The sequence below is a fragment of the Peromyscus leucopus genome, chromosome 3 (assembly GCF_004664715.2).
Source record: "Peromyscus leucopus breed LL Stock chromosome 3, UCI_PerLeu_2.1, whole genome shotgun sequence".
Lineage (NCBI taxonomy): Eukaryota > Metazoa > Chordata > Mammalia > Rodentia > Cricetidae > Peromyscus > Peromyscus leucopus.
The window spans coordinates 141,215,690-141,241,833 of NC_051065.1; the positions used below are offsets into that span (position 1 = coordinate 141,215,690).

Genomic DNA, 26,144 nt, shown 5'->3' on the forward strand with positions numbered 1-26,144 from the left:
TTAACCTTATCTCATCTTTAAAAAAGTGAATTATGAATACTTTCACACACAACTGGTAGACTGCAAATGAACTAGAGGGACTGTGATAATCTTTTGACTTCAAGGCATAAATAGTTTTTTTAAGTATATTCTAATGTATATCCCATGTAGTTTTTAAACTAACAATAAAATTTTGTAAAACAACTTAGGCGTTCAGCAGTAGAGGATTAATTAATGTGTGCTGTATACAAATGATTAATAGCTATAGTTAGCTTAAAAAAGCTCATAGATCAGTACTTATAAAACATAGAAATACTTTTCATTTAATAGGAACTATCAACCAGAATCATGGTGTAAATCCGTGTGTGGTGGTATATAGTTGTAATCCCAGCAGTGAAGAAACTGAATCAAGAGTCCTGTGAGTTTGAGGCCAGCCTGGGCTACATAGTAAGTATGATACAACAATTGTTTCAAAAGAAACAAACAAAAACAAAACAAACACAAAAACAAATAAACAAACAAAAAGCAAAAACCAGAATCAAAGCCTAAGTCTGTAGCTCACTGATAAAGTATTTGTGGAGGATGCTCAGTGTCTTAGATTTGATAAGTAGCACCATAAAATTATCAGCAATAGATTACTGCATATGGAATGATACAGTGTTCTCAGTAAACATTATATATGAATAAAAAGCCAGAAGTGTTTACGATAAGTTTCACAGTGGAAATGTGAGGGCTTTAAAGACATCGTAAAATACACAGGTATAATAAACATAATTCCAAAAACAGGAAATATTTTTTTTTCTATTGGTAACATAGGAAAATTTACAACAGTCTGTTACAAAATTATGAGTGGAGGAATGTCAGTCACTTCTTTTTACTAGTGTTTTTTGGTAACACACTGATTTCACTTTCTCTGTAGATGTGTTATATTTTAGTATTCAAATATCAATTATGAACGTGATTGCAGCATCTGACATGATATGTTGTTTCTTTCCTTTGACATCAGAATCTGCTTTCATCATGCAATTTCCTCTTTTCAGTTTGGTTAAGAGGAGGGGCAAAAAGTCCTGAGCTTAAGTATCACCCAGAGGAGATTCAGCTTTGCCTTTTCTCTTGGAGTCTCTGAGAGGATCAGTCCAGGGAAGGCCAACTTTTTCCCCCACCTGGGGGATAAATTCCCTGCAACAAAATCATTTCTGGGTCGAGACACAGGTAACAGCTACTTTTATTGTTTTTCTATCACTTGAGAGAATTTCAGATATTGTGACATCAGACTGAAATTGCTGGGGAAACCGTTTTGGTTGTGTTAGATCTGGTTGACTCTGGCAGTATGTGAAAACTAGAGTTTAGCACTGTCTATTTTATTTTTGAGTGGGCTATTACTTCTGCTGTGTGCTAAGAGAGTTAGTTAGAGGGTTCTATGGAGTTCATTACTCTTTAGCTGGGTCAAATGTTTATATATTATCCATCTTGAAGAAGTCATAACAGGAACCGGGTATAATGGCTTAGTGTGTAACGTACTCACTACATGCTACACAAGCTGACTGACCATCTGAGTTTGATCTTTGGCACTCACATAAAGGTGGAATAAGAGGACTCACTTGGTAAAGTTGTGCTCTAGACACATGAACCTCAGCTCAACATCCCCTCCCCCCCAAAAAAAACCCTAATAATAATAAATAAAGACTTTGAAAAAGAATTCTGTAATAGAAAGTTTACTTTTTCTCAGCAAATAAGGGAAATTTTGAATAATTTCAGAAAACTTCATAAATTAAAAAAACTAGAGAGGAATCACTCCATGTACTATTTGTTTTTCCTATTATCTTTTGGGTACCATCTCAGTTGTGAGTGTAAAGGGCAAGGTGAGTTACACATATTTACTATTTAATAATTATTAATATCTGTAATCAGATCGAATCCATCATGGGCATTAGCTAATTCTTCTTTACAGTGACAAAATGCATTTTTACACAGGATCCTATGGCAACATCATATACTAGAATATAATATGTGAAATAATCATGTGTATTGAATGATGTGAGATTAAAATTTCAGGAGTTTTCCTGCTATGCCGCTCTCTATTGCTCCCCCACCCCACCCCTACAATCCCCTTTTATTTTCCCGCTTTCTGCAGTCACTCCAAGTTATATAGCATGTCTGAAGAGTTGGGGCCAGGAGCCTCAGATGTTAGAGAACATGTGGCATTTTCTTTCTGTATATGGATTACCACATGCAGTAGGATCTCTCCTAGTTCCATGCATTTACCAGGCCTGACCCTGGAGAAGAATGCGTAGTCTAAATCTGGGTGGAGAGGTTGGATAGCTTAGGTGCTTGGACTTAACCCAAGAAGTATTTATGTTTATGGAGCCCAAAATGTTAACTACCTGCAGTATTAACCTACATATACTGTTTTGGAGGTGGTGTCTTGGAAATTCTGAGAGTCGAATACAATTGAAAAGACTACAAGAACTTTCCTTTTATATTCAAATATTTATCAAAATGTATAAATAAGCTGGGTGGTGGTGGCACATACCTTTAATACCAGCACTCGGGAGGCAGAGTCAGGTGGATCTCTTTGAGTTTGAGGCCAGCCTGGTCTACAGTACAAGATCCAGGATAGGCACCAAAACTACACAGAGAAACCCTGTCTCAAAAAAAAAATGTATAAATTTTTATATATTCAGAAATCTCTGTTGTTGAATTGATAGTTTAAAAACACTTCAAAGATTTGCAGTGGTACCAGTTATGCCTAACACACTTTATACGTTAACTATTTTAAACAAATAGGCTGTGCCAATATTACAATAACTTAATAGTAAATTTTTAATTCTTTTTGTATTTCCTAATAATAAGTGATGTGAACATTAGAAGTATACATGACAGAAAACTTCAAAGACTTCTCATGTCTAGTGGAAGTCAGGATAAACACATGTGATTTAGGATCATTAGGGGAATGAATCAGACCCTGTCCTTTCCCACCCCACTGCAGAATCAGATCCAGGTACCTTCCTAAAGGTGGACATTTTACTTTCTTCTTTAGAAATTACTCAAGACAGATTGTAACACAGAACACACTTCACTTAATCCCAAGATGTGTGATGAGGAGATCACTTACACAACTGTGAAATTCCATAAGTCTTCAGACTTGCAGAATCGAGAAAGGGCTGATGACACACAAGGGCCCAGTGAAACTGGCCACAGGGGTAAGTGTTTTAAGTGTCTAAATTCACCTGTTTTATGCATTCTAACTTTTGACATTTGAAAACAGTATCCTACTGGCTTCTATAGAAAACAAATACCCTCCATTTTAACTGGGCTTGGTGATGCATGGGGGAGGGGGAAGAAAAATGAGTATGAGTGAGGGAGCAATCATGTAGAAAATTGTTCAAAAATAAGTTTAAAAATTAAGTTATGATCCTTAAAAGGAAAAAAGGAAAAGAAAACAATAACTCTATTTTTAACTGTTAGCTGGTAACAGAGAAAGCCATATAGATGGAAGAGATCAACAGAGGTCTATAAGAAAACAGTTCTTGAAAGTTGAAAGGTGAGAAGCGAATACATTTCATCAAATTTGAGAAACTATTAGGAGGTTTTTCTCATTAGTCTAGTCAAGAAGAATTTTGAAACCTTTAAAAGTTACAAACTAGAATCTGAAGAAACACCAAATGTCCTAGAGAAATGAAATCTTAAAGAAATGGAAAGTATGCATTAGAAACAATACTTTCCCTTTAGCAGAAGGTGTTTTAAGCATCTTAAATATTTCCAACATCTAATGCAATGAAGCAGAAAAAGTATTTTATCAGATGTGGAAGTCTCTACTGAGGAGAAGCTGCAGAGGAAGAGAGGGGATGAGAGAGGGTAGTGGGTATAGGGATGACTAAACCACATTATGAGTTTGCAGAAATGTCAAAGAATAATTAAGTTTATTTAATAAAAAAGAGGAAATTTCACTTTTCTGTTCTCTTTTTCTGTTTACTCTGTATGAACTGTAACAGTTGAACTCCAGGCTGAGAACTTTAACTTCTTTGACAGAGTGATAATCAGAGGCTTGGCTTTCAGATTACCAAAACATCAGACACACGAAGATGTCTAGGGTTGTCTTGAAATATGGAACTTATGGAAAAAAAGAGTTGACTTCTGGCCCCAGAAAGGATGGACCTGTACACAGGTCAGCTCCATATCAACTATGGTCCCTACAGTTCTCAAGAGCATCCATCCCTCCATCCTTCCTCTCATCCTCACTTATGCATCCTTGGTTGACTGTATGCTCTAGTTTGGAATCATCTACCTGGACTGTGTCTGTGCCTCCAGTGCTTTCTAAAGGATGCACTTTTGATCCTGTAGTACTGGCCGAGGGGCCTGTGCCTGTCATCTAGCTACTTAAGCTGAAGTAGAAGGATTGATAATATAAGACCAAATTTAAAAGAAGTTTGAAGTCCTGTGAAACTTCACACATGTAGTATTCCTGTAGTGGGTGCATTTTAGGTAGATGTGCTATAAATTTTGAAAGCACATGTTCAGTCAGCTTGTATGATGGAATTCTGTAAAACTGTTAGAGACCAATATCCCCTCATTTCCATGCTACACAAAATTATAACCAGTATTGTGACGTGCTCTTTTCATAGTGATTATTTTCTTGCTTTGCTTTTTGTTTGTTTGTTTGTGTTGATTAAGAGTGTCCAGTTCCGTGGCACCTCATTGCAATACCTCTTGGAGTCCTTTGTTCCATTCTGCTGGTGATAGTTGCAGTGTTAGTGACACACAGTGAGTAACTGGTATACATCTTCTTTGTCTATCTACCTAAGAATTAACTTTAGACACTAATTATGCAGTTAACCGTCTCTGTCCATTTTTCTGCCTATAATCAGGGGATGTGCCAGATAACTCTGAACTTTGTTTTTGGTTGTTTGTTTTGGTTTTTTTTGGGGGGGGGGCTGACACACTGTAGTGTCTTGTTCCCATACATACCTATTTTATTAACTCTGGGGCTGTTGAGAACTGCCTTTTTCTGTCTCATTATTGGTATTGTTCCTTGAAGACTTAATGGTAGTCTGCTTTCTGAGCTTAGGTGATTGTGAATTGTATGTAAAAATTTTGTGAGAAACAGCTATGCAAAAGAAATGATGATGTTCTTTTCCTTTTTTTCGGCATATATTAAGGACATGGTTAAATGAAAAGACTTCATCTGTACAGAGACATTAAAACTTAAGCTTTATTGGATTCCTTCAGATTTTTAGAGGAAATCACTCCCAGGCTGTACTAAGACATGGCAACATGCTGGATATTTTGCTTTCCCTCCAGTCCAATGAGAATTGTGCCATTTCTTAATATTTCTAAGTTCACATTCTCATGCTATGTTAAGTATTCACTGAATATTTTACTTAGGTATGTTTTTGAAAGTTTTGCTGCGAAAAGCTAAATAATTTTATTCAGCTATATTGTTTGCTTTACATTAATGTTACCCTGATAGAGAGAAATTTGTATTTCCATTCCTATAGTGAGTTAATTGAGGTGTTACTTTCTAAATGTCAAAGTACCAGTTCCAGTAATAATATGTGTTAGTTGTCAATTTGGACTTTCTCTGTTATCTTAAATTTTAATATTTACTCCTTATAAGCATTTTTGTGTTATAACTGCTACTAATTTTAGTTTTTCAGTATAGTCAAGAAAAACATGAATTGCAGAAAATTCTAAATAATTCCCATCAAGAGAACAGCACCATGCAAAATGAGAGTTACTTAATAGAAGAAATGTTGAAAAATAAGTCTATAGATTACAATGCCCTCAAACACGATCTGGACATACTCAACAGAACACTGAACAGATGCTACCAGGAAACTAAATTTGTTTTAGATTCCAAACAGCAAAGAGGTAAGGAGAGGATCTTGAATAAAAAAATGCTTTATTCTCTAATGTTTCCTCCCCAGAAGATTTGAAGTCCAATTAGCAGTTAAATGCTTGGGGTTAATGGCTTGGGGTTTTGTAATCTCATGGAGGGGCCTGGAACCCCAGATATCTGTGTTTGAATTTGGAGAATCTTATAGCCTCTAGAAACTCAGTGGCTGTTCTGGCTTCTACTGCTCTAAGAGGATATAATTGTAAGTCCCCACAGTTGACAATTCAGGATCTTTTTGTATGTGGGCAAGTTTGAATCTCCAGCTTTGTTGCTGACAGAACATGGAAGTTTCCATTAAGAGTGCATTCACCAAATTCTTAGGGTGAAACGGACTCAGAGAATTTTTATGGATGCAGTCATAAAAATAATGGTGTGTTTGTTTTCCTTCTGCCTTGGTATGAGAGAGTTGGCCTGTTTGTGACCATAGTGAAGCTCACTGCAGCACATTATGGAACTTCTGAATGGTGTCCATCATTGTGTAACTGTCAGTGACACAGTGAATGAGGCCAGAAAGATGAAAATATCAAGCTTTACAAGCAACCTTTCTTACCTTGTATTGTGACTGGTTAACTTTAATTGACACAGTTTATCATTCATTATTAAATATTGTGTCCAGAATTATAGTTTACAAAGAGCTTTTGCATATGATCTCACTTCACCATGGTAGGGGTTAAAATCATTACTATGCAAGGAATAATAATATCTTTCAAACTGACACATTATAAAATATGATAGGAAAAAAGTGCCAAAAATTTTTGAAATATTTCAGACCCATGAAAAATATTATGTTGCATTTTAAAAAATAACTTTGTCTGCTGTAAATAGTAGCATATTGCTGTAGTCCCTGTCCTTAGGAGTCTGAGACAGGAGGATTATAAATTTAATGACAATCTGGACAGCTCAGCAAATTCCAGGCTAGCCTGAGCTACACAGTGATACCTCTTCACAGGAAAACAAAGGTTGTAGATAAAGTTTGATAATAGAGCATGGTCATCCTCAGTCCCTCACTAAACAAAATAATCATATTGAGGTATTATTGCTACACAAATCACACACATTTTAATGTATTCAACTTGACATGTTTGGGTATGTGGGCATATCACTGAAGGCATCAACATAATCAGGAGAGTAGACCAACACCTTCAAAAGCTCCCTCATGTGTCTTTTATTGCTCTTAAGGCAAGAACATTTAACACGGACCACAGCACAACCTTAAGTTCACAGTATGTGAGGATGAACTGCAGGTCTAGAATTCAGTCATCCTTGTAACTGCCTCTGTGCAGCAAAGTGTTTGTTCCCCATACTCCAGCTCTCACAAATCTCTGCTTCTTAGAGTTGGGCTGTGTTAAAATCTCATCTGAGTTAAGTCATAAAGTATTATCTTGTGCCTGACCTTTTAACTTCTCAGACCATCCTGGAGTACATCTGTGTTCAGAAATTGGTTGAGCATCACTCTTTCTAGGTGTATAGGTGTGAGACATGGTTTAATTTTGTAGCTCAGGCTGTCTTAGAATCTACTTTATGGCCAAGGCTGACATGGAAGTCCCTACTTAGCCTAAGCTGGCCTCAAACTGGTGGTGATCCTCCTGTTTCATTCTGTGTAGTGCTCAGGTTATAGGCATAAGTCTTCATGCCAAGCCATTTAAAGGATAAATACTACTCTTTTGTGTGCATGTGCTACCTTTTTTTTTTTTTAACTGATTTATCCAAAGTGGACACATCAGCTGTTTCTATATATCTACTGCTATAAAAACCACCCCATAGAGCATGGGTGTAAAAGGGGTCTCTTAACATTCTGGAATTTAAATTTCTTAGAGCTCTGAAATTTTACTTAGTTATTGATGTTCAATTAAAACAATGCTCTAATAACAGAATATTAGAAAATAATAATTTTCACCATCTACCTTCTCTGTTATAGGCAAACAGGTTGAAGGACACTGGTTCTGCTATGGCATAAAATGTTATTATTTCATCATCGACAATAAACGCTGGAATGAATGTGAACAGAAATGCCGGAGCTGCAGCTTATCACTTTTGAGGATAGATGATGATGATGAACTGGTACAGTAGACTATTAACATGTCAATTTCTTCTCTTAGACTCTGTCTCTAACCCTTGGATAGTGAGATACTGAGCCCAGGCAGGTCTATTGAAAGAGAAACCTCTAAGTGTTGTGAAAGTTTTGCCTGTAATGTGAGCAAAAACTGTGCAGTAAGAGTATCCTAGGCTACTCCTTCCTGCTCCTGGCTTAGTGTCAGGACACAGGGTCTGTTATGAGAAGACTCATTAAAGAAACAGCCATGTCTTTGTAATCTCCTCTCTCTTAGGTGTCTGCAAGAGAGTCCCACAGAGGAGCATGTTTTCCCAAAATAAATTTAAACCTTTGGTACAGTACACCCTGTGAGTGACAGTTATGTATCTCCATAGAGTCCCAACTACACCCAGTGACGTCTTGGTCTATTGCTTGCTCTTTGGAACCCAGATGTGAGACTGACTGAGATGTGTAATTGGATGACAATAGAGAAAGTAACTGACCTCTGGAGCTAGTTGCAAAATGGAAATTATATTAGAACTGTGAGACTCAGTAGTTTTACCAGGTAGCTCCAATGTGATTGTCAGTGAAACTCTCCATAATCTTTACTTCATACTAATTTTTTGGTTTTTTTAAAGATGTCTATTTTCAGAAATGAGTAATTAAAAGAAAAAAAAGGTGCCAAGGTGCAGACATTTTCTATTTAAATGATTCCTAACAAAATCTCTTCTAATATGAAGACGATATTTTTCTAGAGAAATGCTTGCAGGGTCGGCTTGAAAACTTTGCCATTAAAAACATTTTACAAAATTTGTCCACCAATTTAATACATGTATAAAATTAACAGCAAAATAATTTTAATGTCAAATAATTATGTAATTTTCCATTTGATATACTAATCATAATTAAATTTATAATTAAATTTAAACCCATATTTTAAGATATGTTCCAAAATTTAATTAGACATCATGTCACTTGCATGTCACATGTAAGACAATAAATTTTTCCAAATACCTGTCTCTTTCCTCCTCAATTTCTGTCACTTCCAGGTGTAAACTTGAGAATGGCTTCCTCTCTGGAACATGGAGCTTAATGCACAGCTTTTCACACAGTACTTTTCATCTTAATTAATTTGCTATGAAGACAGGGTGTTACTTACCATATGAACACATCACACATGCCTCTGTGGTCTTTGGGAATGCACATTTGAATAATCATAGAGTGTCAGAAATTATTTAATGAACCATGTATGCAGTGTGTTAGTTTATAGGAGGCACAAGCAATAATGTTGTGAGTTCAGGGTCAACCTTGGTTATATAGTGAGACTTGGTCTAAAGACATAAATCATTTCACAAACCTAGTATTCCTAGATACCTGAAGTTTTTATTTTAAATAACTTATGTAACTAACATTGGTTTTGACATAAATGAGCTACTAGTGGGAAATCACTTTAAAAATGAGCTTGGAGGTACTCAAGGGCTGGAGGACAGGACAGCAGAGATCTAACATAAGAATAGCTGGGACCTGTTATCCTGTTCTTTTCTCAGCTAGTGGAAAATTTTATCATCAGATAAGATTTTTTTCCCTTACAGAAGTTCCTTCAGCTCCAAATTAAGCCAAAAAGTTATTGGATTGGGTTATTATATAAAACAACAACAAGGAAATGGCAATGGAGTGACGGTGGCCCATCTAAACTGTGAGTTTCCCGAGTCCTCACACTGTAACTTGGTGCAGAATTGGGAGGATTGTGTGCAAAGGCTTTTCTCTCATTTCGCAAAGCTTTTCTCTTTGTCAATGGAACTAACAGCTAAGGATAAGATGCACAAGGCAGTGTTTGAGCAAGCATTAGACAGGGAAGAGGAACAGCCTAGAAGCTGACTGCTAGTGATGTAATAATGAACACAGCTAAGGGTTGTGTGTTCTAAGATGCAGAGAACACAAGCAAATCAACAACTTAAGATCACTTGAAAGTGACTAGATCTTACTGATAGATACTATGAGTATGAATTCTTGAAACATTCACTTCATTTGTTTTGGTAGTTTATATAAATTGTTTCTTATTTATAAATATAAGAACATTTTTGCATATCTATATATGTATATATGTATATCTACCTTCCATTTCAAGATGTCATATTGTTGACTCCAAATTTTATGTTAATTTATAATCTGGTAGAAAACTATTCATTGATTATCTTTATTAGAAATATTTCTTTTTCTTGAATATATCTCATATACATAAAATAAAATATGATCGTATCCTTCCCTAAACCCCCAAGATTCCTCTGCTTCTGTTTAACATGTGCCTCTCTAACTCGTGTTTCCTTATTTGCTGCTGTCCCTAGGTGCATGGTAGGGCATCCACTGCAGCAAGGATACATACCGGTGGCCACCCCCACCTAAAAGAGTCAATCTCCCTTTTCCAGCAGCCATCACCTAACAATAGTCATTCCTTACGTGGTAGTATATGCCTCCTCATCTGTGCAGGAATTTTGTCATGTCCAGAACATGCTTTTCACAGTACTTTTTCCTTCTCTAGTTCTGACATCCTTTCTGTTTCCTCTTCCTTCCTATTTCCTGCATGGTAGTGGTGGTTTGGGGGAAAAGGGGTTTATGAAGATGACCCCTTTAAGGCTGAGCACATGTGCACTTCTCCTAAGCAATTTTACCAGTTCTGCTTCTCTGCAATGACCACTGACCACTGACAAAAGAAACATCTCTGATGGAGGTTGAGAGCAATGTAGGTCCAGGCCATAAACATAAATATTAAAAATCAAACTTGATTATGTGAGAACTTAGCAAAATGATAGTAGCAGGTTTCATGCTAGAGGCCATGACCTCTGCAATCATGGGCTTTTGATCTGGATGATAATATCAAACATGACATATTGCCCAGCAGGTCAGTATTGTGGCATGCAGGCTCCAGTGCTGGGTAAGACCATTCAAATCTTTTCTCCCTTTGGAAGTTAGAATGTAATTGGCCCACTTAATCTCATAGGGAGTGGAACTATTAGTAGGAGTGGCTTTGTTGGAGTGGGTGGGATCTTATTGGAGGAAATATGTCACTGTGGGAGTGTACTGGAAGAAATGTGTCACTGTGGGAGTGGGCTTTGAGGTTTCCTATGCTCTAAAGACCACTGAGTGTGTCAGCAGAATTCCTGTAGCCTGCATATCAAGAGGTAGCGAGCACCAAGTCTGCCAGCACACTGCCATGTTCCCCACCATGATGATAATTGACTGAAGCTCTGAAACTGTAAGGGAGACACCCCAGTTAGGTGTTTTCTTTATAAGAGTTGCCGAGGTCGTAGTGTCTTTTCACAGCAATAAAAACCGTAGCTAAGGCACTCCCATAGTAACCTGAAAAGCACCTTTTGACCAATTGAAAGATAGCCTAAGGGAAGATATTTCCTCATTGGTTTGAGATTGATTTCTTCATGTCCTGACACCAAATGTGTGGTGTCTTCAGAAATAGGGTGTTTCCATGTAGTTATGGTGGAAAACCAAGGGCACAGAAGCAGCCTGGTTGTTTGGAGGCATCTGTGGCCTCACTGACCAGTAATTCCTTTGGAGGTATCCTTTGCCTTGCACTTTGATTTTCACTTAATAATTCATATTTTCTGTGGATCTAACTCTTTTTTATATTATATTTTGATATTTTAAATTATGCTTCCATAGAAAATATTTTGATCAGGTTTTCCTCTCCCCCTTAATACCCAGTTCCTCCCCTCCTCCCTTCCTATGCACTCAATTTTTTGTTATTTTTCTCTCTCCCCAAAACAAAAACCAAACAAAAAAGGGAAAATAAAATCAAACTAAAAAAAAATCCAGCAAGACAAAAATTGCCTAAAACAAACAAGCCACACACACACACACACACACACACACACACACAAAGAAGTATGTTTTGTGTAGGTCAGCTAGCGGATCTCCATAGGCCTTTTATACATCCTTAGTTTTGGTTGACCCTTTATTCTCTCCTGTCCATTATTTTCCAGTACTCATCCAATTTTATCCTTTAATCCTCAGAACCCCTTCTCTGCCTTCATATCACATATTCATCATTTTTCCTGATTATTGATCTTTTTAGAAATACAAATTTTAAAAAATCCCCTAATAATTCTGTGTTTGTCCTTTAAAAACTTTCTTAGCTAGTTACATTTCAAGTTGACTTTTATAATTATTTAAAAATAAATTTAATTTTTTTGTTGTTGTTGTTGTTTTGAAAGAGATTTGTGTCCCCAGGCTGGTCTTGAACTCTTGATCCTTGCATTTCCGTCTCTCAAGTGCTGAGACTACAGGTAGGTGTGACTATCTTTAATCCCATTAAAGATATCAACTGTACTTATTTTACATGAGTTAGTTGGTAATCCTATTGTCTGTTTTTGTGGGATTAACATACTCTTTGTGCTGAATTTTCTTCATAATGCTATTATCTTTGTGGTATTCAGTGAATTTCTTCTTCAGCTGCTACAAAAACTATCTGAGGCATCGACAGTGGTAACTTTCTCAGGAACCTTTCATTCGGTGCCTGAGAACATGGCAGGTCTGGCTCACTTCTGTTTAAACATGGTCCTGCCAGTGTGGACAGTTAGATTCCAAATCTGCAGAAAGATAACTTCCTCTTTAGTCCAAGGGAACTCTCAAGCAGGCTGTCACAGAGGTGGCCAGAGGACAGAAGACCTTACATGATGTATTAATATGTACAAATAATACAGATTATCACTATTGTTATTAATTTTGTTTTTTTCTATAGGAAGTATCATTTCATACAGTCAGGCTCTGCTCCTTTACATCCACCTCCCAAGCACTAGAATTGTTGGTGTTTGCCACTGTGAAAGGCCACAGAGTTAATGAATTTGTTTGTATCCTACAGCACCATACAGAGTGAAATGAGCATGTGGTAACATTTAGAGTCAGGTTCTAGCGGCTGAAAGGATGTCTGCATCAAGATTAAGTGATCTTTGTAGACCTTGACTATGTTACAGAACTGTTCCCAGATTATGGTATGATTACTGGGCCTAAACATGAGGCTTCTGTGAGGAAGTCCAGTGGTCAGAAACTTTCTGTGGCCACCACAAGTATTTTCTCCGGTGGGAAGGTACAGAAGCTTATACACCTGCTTACAATGCCAGCTTCTAAGGAACCTAGTGATAAACTATGAGCTTGTGTTTCTTGGTAGAAGTCTAGGAATGCATCACCATGGAGGGAAAGTCAAGAGCTCATGATGCAGAATGTGTGCTCCATGTGCATCTTGTGGATGGTTATTGTCTCCTGTATCTTTTCTGCTTTGCCCATGTTCAATACACCTGCCTTGCTGAATGTACCATAATCATATCTTATGGCTGGCTAATGTATATACTCATCCCTACTGTACCTTACCTCTTCTTTATATGATCCATGGTCACTAGTTTTATTTATCTTCCTTTTCTGTTCCTATTGTAAATCAAAATCCTCTCTTTCCACAAGGCTTAAATCCAATGTCAAATGAAGGGGATCTTTGGTTAAAGTTTTATTCCATTGCCATTTTATTCCCATGGATTTTGGTGGATTTCATTCTCTGTCTGGTATTCTGTGACATAGATTCCCATTAGGCTAGCCTGGTTCAAACTCACTGTATTTCCCTAACTGGCCTCCAACTCTTGATACTTCTGGATTGATTCTTTGGTATATGAATGATCATTTTCTGTAGATTCACTATTTATTTTGCCCTGCCTAGTAGTAGAAAGACTGGCTGTCATGTTTAATGATGTTTTTGGAGTCTTAGCTTTACTGAAGCCTCAGACTGTATAGGAATCTGCTTTCTGCCTGTTCATAAATGAACTGAATTTGGTTTTTGTTGATCAGGGTCTTGCTCCATAGCCCACTCTATTCTGGTTTTTAGTCCTCTAAATCAGCCTCCCTAGTGCGAGGTTATAATCATGTATCATCTTTCTTTTTTTTTCTTTTGATTTTTCAATAGGGTTTCTCTGTGTAATCTTGGCTGTTCTGGAACTCACTCTGTAGATCAGGCTGGCCTCAAAATTACAGATATCCACCTGCCTCTGCCTCCTAAGTGCTGGGATTAATGGCATGTGCCACCACTGCCGGCACTGTGTTTTAGTTTTTATTTAACATTTTAATTATCTTTCACAGGAAGGTAGTTGTGGATTTAGTATTCATTGTCCATAAGAGATGGCAGCTGTGTTGGACACAGGGGAGTCAGTTGATCACCATATTTCAGGGAAGTCTCAATAGCTCTGAAGAGGGGGAGGAAAAAGGAAAATCAACCAAAACAACAGTCACAATCCCTCTTCTGTGACTATTTTACAAATGTCCCTTTCTCCTCAAAATGCATGCATATAAGACCTTGTCCTGTGTGTCACATGCATTTATTTTTTTCTTTTTAAACTGTCTTTATTGTAATATGTATCATAGGACAACAATTTTAGTGTAAAATTGTTCTATGGAAATACTGAAAATTAATTTAACTTGCTCACAAAAATATTAACAATGTGAAGTTGATAAGAACCTGAGTTGTGATCAAAAGACCATTTTTATTTTTCATTTCATTCCACTTATTTTTGTGCATGTATTCACATGTATTGTGACACACAGGTCACAGCACAGGTGCAGTGAGAGGAGTGTTGAAAGAGTCACTTTGCTGTGGATATTGCTTCATATAAATAAAACAATGATTGGTCAGTAGCCAGACAGGAAATATAGGCAGGACTAACAGAGAGGAGAATTGAGGGAACAGGAAGGCAGAGGGGGAGACTGCTAGAGCCACTGCCAGGACAAGGAAGAAGTAAGGTACCAATACCCCATGAGCCACATGGCAAAATACAGATTAATAGAAATGAACTATATATAATAGTAAGAGCTAGACAATGATATGCCTGAGCTAATGGCCAAGCAGTTTAAATAATATAAGCATCTATGATTATTTTATAAGTGGGCTCCTGGACTGGTGAGAATTGGCGGGACCCAGAGAGAAAACTCCAGCTACATCACTTCTCTCCTATTGTGTGGGATCTGAGGTCTGAACTCTGGTTGCCTGGTCTGATGCCAATGGCCTCCACCCACTGAGCCATGTCATTGGCCTAAGACCATTTGTATGCATTTAGAGAAGATTGAAATCTTTTATTGATATTTTTATGATTGATGCCATGTTCTGTACATTTTGGTAAATAAATCTTGTTTTGAAGACTTTGGCTTGAATCAATATAAGATTTGAATTTAAATAACTTTCCATTATATTTTTCACTTAATAGTGATTTGACAGTAATGGGATCACCACATAAGACAGGAGGCAGTGCATTTGTCAGTTCATGTAGATAATGATGACTGTGTTAGAACTCACTCCTGTATCTGAGGACAGAAAGTGGATAAATTATCTAATTCGGTGTGCAGTGCATAGGAAAGTTAAAAATGGAATGTGGTCATCTTTGTTGGTTTCCCGTGGTGATTTGTGACTACTTAACGACCAAATGTTTTAACCACAGGTCTCAGTCGGCTGTGCAAACAGGGTGATGAGCTGGAAAGGGAAGAAACATTCTTCTGAAATCTGACTAAACAGAGCAGAAGCCATTTTCCTTCCTTGCACAACACAGCAGCTTGTGTCTGTAGAATGGATGCCTTTGGTCCAGGGCCCTGAGGAATCACTCTCTTTTTTACCTGAATGACACACAGAACTTAATACAGAACTCTAATAAATAACACACATATTTCTTCATCACTAGAAGAAACCGTTCCAATATCCATGGCGTTGACAGCACAGTTAAGCACTAGGGTGCAGTTGTGGGTTTCTGTTTGTTTGTTAGTTGGTTAGCTACTGTTTGACACTTTTTGTACACAGAAGAACTTATCATCTTTAGAATGAACTTATTTCTACAAAAAATAATTTCAGACTTAGTGAATAATTTTCAGACTAGTTTAACACACTCATACAACCTTCCACAATCCATATGTATTCTCAGTCTCTCACTCTCTTTGATCCTTTTGATGATGAGTTGAACCTCCATAGATACACTAATTTTCATTGAGGTCAGGTGCATGTGAATGTTCAAGACTTATAATTTTTTTTTCTTTTCTTTTTTACTAAGAACTTTTGTATTCATTTTACATACCAACCACAGATCCCCTCCCCTCCCTCATTCCACAACCCAGTCTTCCCCACCTCCCAAGCCCCATTTCCATCTCCTCCCTCCTGTGGGGAGTCAGCAGGGCCTGATAAACTCAGTTGAGGCAGGTCCAAGCCTCAACCCCTGGACCAAGGCTGTGTAAGGTGTCCCACCATAGGCAGTGGGCTCCAAAAAAACCCACTCATGCCCTAGGGATGGATCCTGATCCCATTGCCAGGGGGCCTCTTAAGCACATCAAGTTACATAACTGTCTTACCTATGCAGAGGAGCTAGTCCAGTCCCACAGAGGCTCCAAAGCTATTGAACCACAGCTCATGAGTTCCCACTAGTTTGGTTTGGCTAAGACATATAATCTCCCAGTCCACCCCCCATTCCCATCTGGGAAGGCGGGGGGGGGGGGGAACCACAAGAGAATCTGTGGCTGATATGTAAAATTAAATTATAAAATAAAATTTAAAAAAGACTTATAATCTCAGAAGTAAATAAGTCTGAGGTAACCTTAGGCTACATAGTATATTTGAGGTCATTGTGTGCTACATAGTAAGATTCTGTCTCTTTAAGCCTAATAATAATAATGGTAGTAATAACAATAACAATAATAAGCCATCCATAAATATTTCGTAGTGACAAGCATTTTCTTTTACATTATACTGAAAAAATTAAACTTAATAAATGTAGATGATTTATTAATATGTTTTAATTCATAATCCATAGTCCTATCAGTAACTTTTGTCAGTTTTCTGGAACATGTCACTGTTGATATTTCTTTTCCTTTTTTTTTTTTTGTAGACATTTTTAAGTACTTTATTTGATTTTCAAGTTAAAATCTTGAGAGACTTCATTTGAATGAAGATGTTTTATGGTTATTCTCTAGTTTATTTTAATTTCTTAAATATTTATTTTTAAAACTATAATAATTGCTAAAGGTTTTTTTGTAATCTTTTTTTGTTACATAGCTTAAAATCTTTTTTATTTTATTTTATTTTACAATATAATTCAGTTCTACATATCAGCCACGGATTCCCTTGTTCTCCCCTGTCCACTCCCTCCCCTTCCCCCCAGTCTGCCCCCCATTCCTACCTCTTCCAGGGCAAAGCCTCCTCCGAGGACTGAGATCAACCTGGTAGACTCAGTCAAGGCAGGTCCAGTCCCCTCCTCCCAGGCCGAGCCAAGTGACCCTGCATAAGCCCCAGCTTTCAAACAGCCAACTCATACAATGAGCACAGGACCCGGTATCACTGCCTAGATGCCTCCCAAACAGATAAAGCCAATCAACTGTCTCACCCATTCAGAGGGCCTGATACAGTTGGGGGCTCCTCAGCCATTGGTTCGTAGTTCATGTGTTTCCATTCATTTGGCTATTTATCCCTGTACTTTATCCAACCTTGGTCTCAACAATTCTCACTCATATAAACCCTCCTCTTTCTCGCTAATTAGACTCCCTGAGCTCCACCCAGATGCCTAGCTGTGGATCTCTGCATCCAGATTCCTCAGTCATTGGATGGGGTTTCTAGCACGACAATTAGTGTATTTGGCCATCCCATCACCAGAGTAGGTCAGTCCCGGCTATCTCTCGACCATTGCCAGCAGTCTATTGTGGGGGTATCTTTGTGGATTTCTGTGGGCCTCTCTAGCACTTTGCTTCTTCCTATTCTCATGTGGTCTTCATTTACCATGGTCTCCTATTCCTTGTTCTCCCTCTCTGTTCTTGATCCAGGTGGGATCTCCCGCTCCCCCAAGCTCTCTTTCCCTCGCCCCTCGCACCTCATTACCCCAACTCATGTCCAGGCTGTTCATATAGATATCATCCATTTCTCCGTCATTGGGCAATCCCCTTGTCTTTCTTGGGGTCCTGTTTTCCAGGTAGCCTCCCTGGTGATATCAGTAGTAGTCCAGTCATCCTTGTTCCACATCTAGTATCCTCCCATGAATGAGTACATACCATGTTTGTCTTTCTGAGTCTGGGTTATCTCACTCAGGATGATTTTTTTCTAGATCCATCCATTTGCCTGCAAACCTCATGATGTCATTGTTTTTCTCTGCTGAACAGTATACCATTGTATATATGTACCACATTTTATTTATCCATTCTTCAGTTGAAGGGCATCTAGGTTGTTTCCAGGTTCTGGCTATTACAAACAATGCTGATATAAACATAGCTGAGCAAGTGCTCTTGTGGTATGATTGAACATTCCTTGGGTATATGCCCAAGAGTGGTATAGCTGGATCTTGGGGGAGATTTATTCTCAATTTTCTAAGAAAGCGCCATATTGATTTCCAAAGAGGTTGTACAAGCTTGCATTCCCACCAGCAGTGGAGGAGAGTTCCACTAGTTCCACATCCTCTCCAGCATAAAGTGTCTTCAGTGTTTTTGATCTTAGCCATTCTGACAGGCATAAGGTGGTATCTCAGAGTTGTTTTGATTTGCATTTCCCTGATAATTAGGGATGTTGAGCAATTCCTTAAATGTCTTTCAGCCATTTGAGTTTCCTCTGTTGAGAATTCTCTTAGTTCTATAGCCCATTTCTTAATTGGACTGTTGGGCATTTTGATGTCTAATTTCTTGAGTTGCTTATATATTCTGGGTATCAGTCCTCTGCCAGATGTGGGGTTGGTGAAGAACTTTTCCCATTCTGTAGGCTGTTGATTTGCCTTGTTGACCGTATCCTTTGCTCTACAAAAGCTTCTTAGTTTCAAGAGGTCCCACTGATTGATTGTTTCTCTCAGTGTCTGTGCGACTGGCGTTATATTTAGGAAGTCATCTCCTATGCCAATGTGTTCAAGACTACTTACTACTTTCTCTTCTAGCAGGTTCAGAGTAGCTGGATTTATGTTGAGGTCCTTGATCAACTTGGACTTAAGTTTTATGCATGGTGATAGATATGGATCTATTTGCAGCCTTCTACACGTTGATATCCAGTTATGCCAGCACCGTTTGTTGAAGATGCTTTCTTTTTTCCCTTGTACACTTTTGGCATCTTTGTCAAAAATTATATGTTCATTGGTGTTCGGATTAATGTCAGCATCTTCAATTCAATTCCATTGGTCCACATATCAGTTTTTATGCCAGTACCAAGCTGTTTTTACTACTGTAGCTCTATAATAGAGCTTGAAGTCATGGATTGTGATACCTCCAGAGGTTGTTTTATTGTACAAGATTCTTTTGGCTATCCTTGGTTTTTTGTTTTTCCATATGAAGTTGAGTATTATTCTTTCCAGGTCTGTGAAGAATTGTGTTGGTATTTTGATGGGGATTGCATTGAATTTGTAGATTGCTTTTGGTAAAATTGTCATTTTTACTATGTTAGTCCTGTCTATCCATGAGCATGGGAGATCTTTCCATTTTCTGACATCTTCAATTTCTTTTTTCAGGGACTTAAAGTTCTTGTCATATAGGTCCTTCACTTGCTTGGTTAGTGTTACCCCAAGGTATTTTATGTCATTTGTGGCTATTGTAAAGGGTGATGTATCTCTGATTTCCTTCTCAGCCTGTTTGTCAATTGTATATAGGAGGGCTACTGATTTTTTTAAGTTGATCTTGTATCCTGCTATGTTGCTGAAGGTGTTTATAAGCTGTATCAGTTCCTTGGTTGAATCTTTGGGGTCACACAAGTATACTATCATGTCATCTGCAAATAGGGAAAGCTTGACTTCTTCCTTTCCAATTTGTACCCTCTTAATCTCCTTATGTTGTCTTATTGCTCTGGCTAGAACTTCAAGTACTATATTGAACAAGTATGGGGAGAGTGGACAGCCTTGCCTTGTTCCTGATTTTAGTGGAATTGATTTGAGTTTCTCTCTATTTAATTTGATGTTGGCTGTTGGCTTGCTGTAAATTGCCTTTATTATGTTTAGGTATGTTACCTGTATTCCTGATCACTCCACGACCTTTATCATGAAGGAGTGTTGGATTTTGTCAAATGCCTTTTCTGCATCTAGTGAGATGATCATGTGGTTTTTTTTTCTTTGAGTTTGTTTATATGGTGTATTACATTGACAGACTGTCGTATGTTGAACCACCCTTGCATCCCTAGGATGAAGCCTACTTGATCATGGTGGATAATTGTTTTGATGTGTTCTTGGAGTCTGTTTGCCAGTATTTTATTGAGTATTTTTGCATCAATGTTAATAAGGGAGATCAGTCTTTAGTTCTCTTTTTTTGTTGTATCCTTGTTTGGTTTAGGAATCAAGGTAATTGTAGCCTCATAGAAGGAATTTGGAACAATTTAGAGAGTATTGGTATTAACTGTTCTTTGAAGATCTGGTAGAATTCTGCGCTGAAACCATCTGGTCCTGGGCTTTTTTTGGTTGGGAGAATTTTAATGACTGTTTCTATTTCCTTAGGGATTATTGGACTATTTAAATAGTTAAATCCGGTCTTGATTTAACTTAGGTATGTGGTACCTATCCAGAAAATTATCCATTTCTTTTAGTTTTCCAATTTTGTAGGGTAGAGGTTTTTGAAGTATGACCTGATGATTCTCTTAATTCTCTGGATTTCCTCTATGTCTGTTGTTATGTCCCCCTTTTCATTTCTGATTTTGTTGATTTGGATGCTCTCTCTCTCTGTCTTTTGGTTAGTTTGGATAAGGGCTTGTCTATTATGTTGATTTTCTCAAAGAACCAACTCTTTGTTTCATTAGTTTTTTGTATTGTTCTCTTTGTTTCTATTTTATTGATTTCAGCTCTCACTTTGAGAGGTGGCCAGAATCTGGGGCCAAGTTGGGCAGGTCTTCCCTGGAGTGACTGGTGCCCAGGGATGGGATCTAGGCTGAGCCCAGGCATGCATCTCTTGTCTAGATGGGAAGTCCAAGGCAGTATGGGAGCTGGGGGCCAGTCTCTAAGTCTCAGGAAGTGGGTGGCGTCTCAGGTCATGATGGGCGTGGGGGCAGGTTGTGGAGATTGCAGGGTCTGCTGGGGGTCTTGGAGAAGGGGAGCCTTCCCTGTAGGGGTGGGGGTAGAAGGGATCCTGCCCGGTGTCCAGAATCTGGGGCCAAGTTGGGCAGGTCTTCCCTGCAGTGGCTGGTGCCCAGGGATGGGATCTAGGCTGAGCCCAGGCACTCCCCTCTTGTCCAGAAGGGAAGTCTGGGGCAGGATGGGAGGTGGGGGCCAGTCTCTCCTGTCCCTTTTCTATTGAAAGATATCAACCACACTTGTTTTACACACATTAGGTGGTTATCCTAATGTCTGAAGTTCTGTGATTTAATGTACTATTTCTGTGGATGTTGCTCATGATGCCATTTTCTTCATGGTATTTCCTGAATTTCTTTTTCAGCAGCTACAGAAACTATCTGTAGCATAGTATCTACAGTAGCAACTTTCTCAGGAACCTTTCATTCTCAGTATGGGAACAATGCAATTCTGGCTCACTTCAGTTCTAAATGTGGCCCCAGGAGGATGACAGCTAGGTACCAAATATTCAGGAAAATAACTTCCTTTGTCTTCTCCAAGGACACTCTCAAGCAGGCTGTCACAGAGGTGGCCAAACTGTAACAGCAGTGGTCAGAAAACAGAAGGCCTTATGGGTTATATCTATATGTCCAAAGCACACACATTATTATGATTAATTCTGTGTTTTCTCTATGTACTATCACTTCATAATGGTTTGCTCAACTACTCCTGCCTCTACCTCTCAAGGGCTAGAATTGATGGTGTTCACCATGAATGACCACAGAGTTAAATTTGTTTGCATCCTACAGCACTATGCAGAGTGAAATGGGCAGGTGGTGATATTTAAAGTGAGGTGCAGGGCTGAGAGGATGCCTGCATCCAGGTTAAGTGATCTTTGTGGACCTTGACTATGCTGCAGAACTGTTCCCTGATGGTGGTGTGATTACTAGAACCAGACATGAGGATTCAGTAAGTGAGTCAGAAGGTTTCTGTGGATTCAACAAGCATATTCTCCAGTGGGAAAATGCAGTAGCTTGGACACTTGCTTATAATGTTAGCGTCTAATGAACCTAGTGAGATACTGTGAGATTAACTTGTGTTTCTTGGTTAGAGGACTAGATGGGCATCAACATGGAGGTAAAGATAAGAGCTCATGATGCAGAATATGAGTTTCATGTATATTTTGTGAATAGTTAATTGCTGTGGATATTGCTCTGTGTGCTGTGAATGTGTTGCTTTGATTTGGTTGATAAATAAAATGCTGATTGGCCAGTAGCCAGGCAGGAAGTATAGTATAGGCAGGACAAAGAGAGGAGAATTCTAGGAACAGGAAGGCTGAGTCAGGAGATGCTGCCAGCTGCCGCCTACTGGGTCCTTTCCTCTTTGCCCATGTTCAACAGGCTTTATTGCTTGTATCCATAATCCTATCTCATGGCTAGCCAATGTGTATACTCATTTCTGCTGTACCTTATCTGTTCTGTCTGTGATCCATGGGCCATGTACTTTCATTTATCTTTCTTTTCTGTTCCCAGGGTAAATCTGAATACTCTATTTCCATATAACTTAAATTCAGGGCTCAAAGTAGGTTATATTTTGTTGAAGATTTATCTGTTTGTACTCTCAGCCCCATGGAGTTCTGTGGATTCTATTCTCTTTCTGCTATTCTTTGATGCAGATTCTCATCAGGCTAGCCCAGTTAAAACTCTCTATATTGCCCAAGCCATAATACCTTACCTTGTATGCCACATACATTCATTATTTTTTTGTTTTTTTTTTAAGGTCTTTATAGAGAAAGTATCATAGGAAATCAACTTTAGTGTAAAAATATTCCTTAGTAATCTCAAAACTTTACCTAATGATGAAAAATTAACAGTGTGGAATAAATATTAATCAAGAAACTTATCAAGTGATAAATTGTGATCAACAAATAATTTTTCTGTTTATTTTTTATTACTTTAAAAAATTTTCTGTGAATGTATGCTCATTTGTGTGACCATGTTACAGCATATCTGTATCTAGAGGGCAGTTGAAAGAGTCATTTCACTCCTTCTACTGTGTGATATCTGAGAGTTAAATTCAGGGTGTCAGCTTTCATGGCAATGGCTTCTATCCACTGAGCCATGTCACTGGCCCAAGACCATTTTCTTTGAGTTCAGAGAAAACAAAACCCTTTAGTAAAACATAATTGGTTCTATATTCTGTATATTTTGGCAAATAATCTTTGTTTCTAAAATCATGGTTTGCATCAATAAAAGCTTCAAATTTTAATAACTGTCCATTATATGTTTGGTTTTATAGTAATTTGATGACAGTGAAATCATTGAAGGAAATTGGAGGCTGTGCATATCTCAGGTTTACAGGTATACATCATGATGACTGTGGTAGAACCCACCCCTGTATCTGTGAAAAGAGAATGGATAAATTCCCTCATTCAGTGTGCAGTAAGAAGGAAAAGTAAAAATGGAACATTTTCTCATCCTTGTTGGTTTCCTGGGATGATTTGTGTCTACTTAATGACTGAATGTCTTAACCACAGGACTCCATCAGCCAAGCAAACAGGGTAAGGAATGGCAAAGGGAAGAAACATTCTTCTGAAACCTGTCTTAAAACAGCAGAAGTCATCTTACTTCTTGTGAACACAGCAGCTTATATCTGGAGAATGGATACCATTTGTTCCAAGCCTGCAGTATCATTCTCTTTGTTTCCTGGATGACACACAGATCCAAAAACAGAACCACGAAAAACAGCACACCCATCTCCTTCTCACTAGGATAAGCCATTTCTGTACTCCATTGCTCTGACTTCACAAATAAGGACTAAGGTACAGCTGTAGGTTTCTGTTTGTTAGTTGGTTGGTTAGTGTTCATTACTTTTTGTATGTAGAGAAATTTATTTTTAAGAAGCATTCTTTTACTATAAAATATATTTCTAGATTTGATGAATAGTTCCTAGGCTAATTCAAGGAACTCATACAACCATCCATAGTCCATATGTGTTCTCATACCCTGTTGTCTCATTGATTTGCTGTTGAGACCATATAGATACAGTAATATTATTTGAAGCTAGATGGATGTCTTGGCTCAAACTTATAATCTTATAGGTATATGAGTTGTGATGTAGCCTAATCTACATAATAACTTTGAGGTTATTGTGAGCTAGTGTGATACTATCTCATTAAGCATGATAATAATGATAATGACAATAATTAAACTGTCTATAGATATTTCCTAGGGACAAGCAGTTTCTTTTATAGCATCATACTAAAACTGTAAAACTCAATAAATTTAGTATTGACTAAGTAATCTACTCTACTCCATAACCTATATTCATATTTGTCAGTTTTCTGCATCATATCACTGTCAATATTTCCTCATATTCACTAGTGTCAGTGAATTCACTTGTAATGTCCTTTAGATCTAAAATTGTTATTGACTTATGATGTCTGTTTTGGGACCTTGATATTAAAAAAAATAAAATATTACCTTGTAGTATGTAGGTAACAAAATGTACCTACTCTAAGTCATCAGCAATATGAGTTTTAAAAACTATGTACATTTCTTCAAGAACCATGTGCAGATTATTTTTATGTTAACTTGACACAAGTTAGATACATCTGAGAGGGGGAACCTCAATTTAAAAAGTGCATCAATAAGATCTGGCTGTAGGCAAGCATATAGGGAATTTTATCATTTAACAATTGATTGAGTGGACCCGGATTATTGTTGGTGGAGTAAGCTCTGGGCTGGTGTTCTTGGGTTCCATAAGAAATGAGCCTGAGCAAACCATGGGAATCTTCTAGTAACCAGTACTCCTACATGGTCTCTGAATCAGCTTCTGCCTCCTGGTTCCTCCCAGGTTTTAGTGCCTGCCCTGACTTCTTTCAGTGATGGGCTGTTATTTGGAATATTAGCAAACCAATCACTTTTCTCTCCAAGTTGTTTTGTCATGGTGTTTCATCACAGCAATAGACACACTAAGAGAACAATAAAACCCTGAGGGACATTATTTTTTAACTACCCAAAGTTCTTTTCTGCCCCTTTGCCTCCCCACCTGAGCCCAGGTAAGCCAGCATGCTCTTCTACTGTCAATTAATAAGGAACATTCCATAGTTTCATATACTAAATAGAGATTTGTGATTAACTCCATATTTCTTTGCATCTCTTACTATTATTACTATCATTATCATTTTTAGCTAGCCCAAGCTTTTTTCACAGATCAGTGGTTCACTGTTTTTGTTACAAAGCACTTTTCTATTACTCAAATGTTTCATAATATTTTGGCATTCACATGTGAATAGATGATCTGTTTTAACAATTAAAAAATGTTCTTATGCTAATTGTGTTAGTCACTGTGTGAACATATGTTTAATTCTTTTTGTACACATCTGGAACTCTGATACTATAATCTTTGTGTTAAGTACAGTTTCATTTAACAAGAAACATCTGGTATGTTTCACATGGCTTGTATCATCTTACTTTCTCTACAATATGAGAGAGCTCCCTTTGCCCCTTCATCTGTACCAACACTTGATATTATCAATGCTTTGGGCTTTTACTATTGTGATGAATAAAGGAATTCACATTTCTCTAAGAACTAGTGATAGTAACCATCTTTTATCAAGTACTTATTGGCCACTCATATGTTTTCCTTTTTCAAATATCGGTTTATATTTTCTCACCTTCTATTGGATTTGTTGTCCTCTAACTATAATATTGTAAGAGGTTTGTGTATCAACATAATATGTATATGTTGTATTTGATAAATTATATGTTAAATATTTTCTACTGTCTAGTCTTCATATTCTGAAATAAGTCATTCAACAGTATTAAATTTGTCATTTTATTCAAACTTGACTTATTACTTTTTATGCTTCTATAATAAGATTTATTTTTTTCTCTTTTTTTTTATTTTATAATACTATTCAGTTCTACATAATAGCCACAGATTCCCTTTTTCTCTCCCTTCCTGCCCCCCTCCCCTTCCCCCCAGCCCACCCCCCATTCCTACCTCTTCCAGATCAAGGTCTCCCCTGAGGACTGGTATCAACCTGATAGACTCAGTCCAGGCAGGTCCAAACCCCTCCTCCCAGATTGAGCCAAGCGTCCCTGCATAAGTCCCAGGTTTCAAACAGCTAACTCATGCAACGAGCCCAGGACCTGGTACCACTGCCTAGATGCCTCCCAAACAGATCAAGCCAATCGACTGTCTCACCTATTCAGAGGGCCTG

The 26,144-nt window shown here is 37.9% G+C and overlaps 1 protein-coding gene across 3 annotated transcripts; it reads left to right on the plus strand.

The window, feature by feature from the left end:
• Positions 1–1,033: 1,033 nt before the first annotated feature.
• Positions 1,034–25,510, plus strand: LOC114701453 (killer cell lectin-like receptor 2). Of its 3 annotated transcripts, none has more exons than XM_028881563.2 (7): positions 1,034–1,191; positions 3,020–3,182; positions 4,654–4,743; positions 5,629–5,850; positions 7,794–7,936; positions 9,500–9,603; positions 23,216–25,510. In XM_028881563.2, the coding sequence occupies exons 2-7, from the start codon at positions 3,071–3,073 to the stop codon at positions 23,373–23,375; spliced, it is 831 nt and encodes a 276-aa protein (XP_028737396.2). In that variant the 5' UTR covers positions 1,034–1,191; positions 3,020–3,070; the 3' UTR covers positions 23,376–25,510. The 3 variants fall into 3 exon arrangements, with proteins under 3 accessions (XP_028737396.2, XP_037059966.1, XP_037059965.1); XM_037204071.1 differs by having other exon boundaries at positions 23,454–25,510; XM_037204070.1 differs by lacking the exon at positions 4,654–4,743.
• The last annotated feature ends 634 nt before the right edge of the window (positions 25,511–26,144 follow it).